We start from the raw sequence: 3,904 nt of genomic DNA, 5'->3' as shown, positions 1-3,904 counted from the left end.
GGTGTAGGGATTTTAAGATGACCATTTGCAACATATCTTGTAGACTCTTTGTGTAGGCAAATTACATTTTGAATTAGGGAATTGTTTAAAAGGTATTCTGTAGGCAAGTTTTTCTAAGCAACTTATTGTGTAAGTTGAGTTTTCAGCGTGTGGTCAGCGCACTACTTTTATCGCCCTATCATCTTAGCTGCAGTCAGTCCGGTACTGCTCTGGAACTGTCTTTTATGCACTGTGCCATCTTGAACCAGTGACCACACTTTTTATCTTCTGGCTGCGTTTCACCAGTTTGATCTGATTCCCGGACCGGTATGTCTCTATTGTTGTATCTTTATTGTTGTGGAAAGTTGCTTTGTGTATGCGATGATTTTTATGTTCCTTATTTTGGTTTAGGATACTTATTTTGAAGAATTAAGATTTCTTCACAAGCACTTGTTTGATTTAGTCTTGTGATCAGTGCGCGGGTCTGATCAGTGCCAGAATCTTTTATTTCCCTTTCGAGTCTAACTCATTTTGTTTAAATCAACTCTAACTGCTGATGTTGATCATGGGGTACTGCGGACTTCCTGGCAGCCACTGGTCTGAGGATTTAGCACGGCCATCAACATCGAACGCAGAAGAAGAAGAAGAAGATCATGGGGTATTTTCCTGTAACTTTTGGAAGGGACGTTGCTGTCTTTGTAGAACTTTGATTGTTTCTAGAATTGGTCCGATTCAAAGTGGCCGGTCTCAAAGCGTGGGTTTCCAAACTAGGTCAAACCCGTCAGTCAGTTGCTGAAGCTCACGCGGGAGATCTATTTTTAGCTAGGGATATGGAGTCTCCTCCCATATAAGGAAGTTTTACATCACTTCCGGTATTCCAGGGTAAACAAGGGAACCCCTTCTGCTCTGACTTGGCCCGTTTGTTTTGAAACTTCAGCTTTGGGTTTCCTTTTGTAATTGTAATTGTTTTTATCCGCTTTCTGTTTAGTGTTACAGCTGATTCTTGTAGGTTACTTTAGGGAATTTCCGGCACTGATTTAGATGAAAGTTTACTTAGATTTGTGTGGATTGTTTTGACTTAAAAGTTATTGATGCATTGTTTTTGCAAACAAAAGATAATATGTTGTATATAATGTATATAATTGTGTAACTATTTTTGATGCTTTTTTGATAAAACTATGTTTGTTGATTATATCTTTCTGTCAGGTTAGATTCTTTTTCTAAATTCTTTTACTTAGTTTATTTTTGTGTGGATTAGTGACCTCAGGTCTTTGGATTTTCAGTATGTAAGCTGATGCCTACCGATACCCGCTGATGATGTGAGGCGACCCATGACCGCCTGTTTATTGGTTTATTTTCTGCTCTGAGGTTTGTTTACCTGCAAATTCGCAACATTACGGTTACTTTGTCTTGTTAATCTGTCAGCTTAGTTTTGTTGATTGTGGAAGGACAGTTGTGCCAGTGTAATCATGATATGTGTAAATACTTAATTGTGTGTGTGTGTGATTACAAACCTAAATCTGGATGTCTGCTTGAAAGTGATGATTTCATAAGAGAATTTAAGCATCGGATTGAGCGGAAGGTGTGTCTACTGGGATTGTTTGTCGAGGTTAACAATATTAGACGAATGTTCATGAGGTGTTTTCTTTCTTTGTGATCTCTCTGTATATAGTTATGACTATTTCTTTTTGGATGATTGCGATTCATCACATGTTGATGTTTCTGCAACTATTTGTGTGTTCACTGTCTTTATGACAGTCATGACAAATACTTTTCTATTGATTTTTATACTTTGATCTTGTACATTTTCTTATGTTGTTTTATTCTGGCATGTTCCAGGTGTGAGGTGTGAGGTGATGAATAAACCCATGCACACTCTAGACAAGATGTTCGAGTTTTCCTTCCCCTTGTTACACAAACAAACACACATACAAAGTAAAAAACATACAAATATACAAACATGCAAACAAACAAACATATAAACAAACACATGTATACAAGCAAACAAACATACAAATATACAAACATACATACAAACGAACACATAAACACATATAAAAACAAACAAACAAACTAATAAAAAACAAACAAACAAAGAAACAAACTAACATACATACCCAAAAAAACCCAGACAAACAAACAAACATACAAACAAACAAACAAACATACAAACAAACAAACAAACAAACGAAATAAAAACATATAATCATTTCAATCACCTTTGCACACTTATAGGAAAGTCGAGGGGACATGCATGGTTTCTTGCTTTCTTTAATAATCAAGTTTTATTTATCCGAGCAGTGCAATGCATGTGTGTGCGTCACTGTGTCTCGATGTGTGTGATTGCGTGTGTGTAAGGTGTGTCCATGTATGTGTACGTTTGTGTATGCGAGCCTGCGTGCGTGCGTGCGCGCGCGCGTGTGTGTGTGTGTGTGTGTGTGTGTGTGTGTGTGTGTGCGTGCGTGTGTGTGTGTGTGTGTGTGTATGTGTGTGTGTGTGTGTGTGTACGTGTGTGTTTTTTTTTTTAGCCAAATAGAACTCACGGTCAACACTGCCAAAGGCAAGAGGAACGAAGAACTCACGGTAAACATTGCCAAAGGCAATAGGAAGGAAACATCCGATGGTGAATAAACCGAGTCTGATCATATTTCTTGTATCCAAACCTGTCATACAGAGATAAAGTCATCTGCTTCAAAACACAATGTCCAAAGACTGTTAGCTTTTTAAAGGCACAGTAAACCTCCCGTAAACCACCACAGATACTGTCAGGCTTTTACACACTTGCACATAGTACAAACACACTTTCATTTAAACACTCACCGCTTGAGAACATCCTAGGTGCCCTCCGTAAAGAGCGAGCAATTGTCAAAGAATTTATTTTTGAGTGGTTTATCTTACCCCTGAGCCATCGTGAACCCGTGTGATCCAGTTTCCTTTTTTTCACACGGGGAGCTCAGTGATGGTTTACGGGAGGCTTACTATGCCTTTAACATTTTCAGCATATAATCAAAGAGAATTTTCGCACATCTATTTCGAAACAGCAAATGTACATAAGCACACAACCCCAACCACACACACACACACACACACACACACACACACACACACACTAGCATACACGCACGCACACACATAAACATACCTTCAAACATTCGCGTGGCGTTGGCTGTTGGCGAAAAAAACACTTTCCAAAATTGTGAGCTGCAAACTGACGAAGCTTGAGCTAACGTTTTCATATAAATATCAAATATTAACATCCGCAAAGACAGTACATGCATACATGACGCACTCGTGCAAAAAAAAGTGAAGCAACCCCGACAAAACCTAGAACGCAGGTTAAAAAAAATCTACTGAAATTCATTCATTTGTTAGAATACAATTATTTGTGTAAAAGGGAATCAAACATGATCGATTGCTGCTATAACTACCCTCAAGCGGTGAGTGTTTAAATGAAAGGGTGCTTGCATTGTGTGTAAAAGCCTGACAGTGTCTGTGGTGATTTACGGGAGGCTGACTGTGCCTTTAACCCCCCATTTACAAGTTTTGACTAAATGTTTTAAGATTGACAGGGAATCGAGACGAGGGTGGTGGTGGTTGTGGTGTTGGTGGTGGTGTGTGTTTGTGTGTGTGTGTGTGTGTGTGTGTGTGTGTTTGTTTGTGTGTGTGTGAATAGAATAGAATAGAATAGAATAGAATAGAATAGAATAGAATAGAATAGAATTTATTGTCATCAACCCTTAAGGATATTGACACAAGTTGTACAATAACTGAATGGATAAATAATGTACAAATTATTTCATTCAATATTGAAACAATTAAAAACAAAGGCTCCAAGCAATTTTTGAATTTTTTCGTCTTTTTTAAATAACAGATCGCTTGGTTTCCTTAAGTCACAGTTTGATACTTCTTCTTCTACTAACTTTTT

At 38.0% G+C, this 3,904-nt stretch overlaps 1 protein-coding gene across 6 annotated transcripts in view; it reads right to left on the bottom strand.

The window, feature by feature from the left end:
* Positions 1-3,273, bottom strand: part of LOC138981280 (perlucin-like protein) — a 13,750-nt gene extending 10,477 nt beyond the window's left edge. The window contains exons 1-2 of one of the 6 annotated variants that reach the window (XM_070354129.1): positions 3,122-3,273; positions 2,523-2,642 (exon numbers count right to left, since the gene is read on the bottom strand). In XM_070354129.1, the coding sequence (XP_070210230.1) occupies positions 2,523-2,642; positions 3,122-3,257 (256 nt within the window). In that variant the 5' untranslated portion in view covers positions 3,258-3,273. Of the gene's footprint in view, positions 1-2,522; positions 2,643-2,799; positions 2,828-3,121 lie in introns of those variants that run through there. The other 5 variants (XM_070354130.1, XM_070354134.1, XM_070354135.1 and 2 more) reach the window with 5 other exon arrangements.
* Positions 3,274-3,904: the final 631 nt, after the last annotated feature.

This window comes from Littorina saxatilis, linkage group LG12, assembly GCF_037325665.1.
Source record: "Littorina saxatilis isolate snail1 linkage group LG12, US_GU_Lsax_2.0, whole genome shotgun sequence".
Classification (NCBI taxonomy): domain Eukaryota; kingdom Metazoa; phylum Mollusca; class Gastropoda; order Littorinimorpha; family Littorinidae; genus Littorina; species Littorina saxatilis.
The sequence above is the reverse complement of the archived record's forward strand: the minus strand, read 5'-3'. Positions and strand labels throughout refer to the sequence as shown.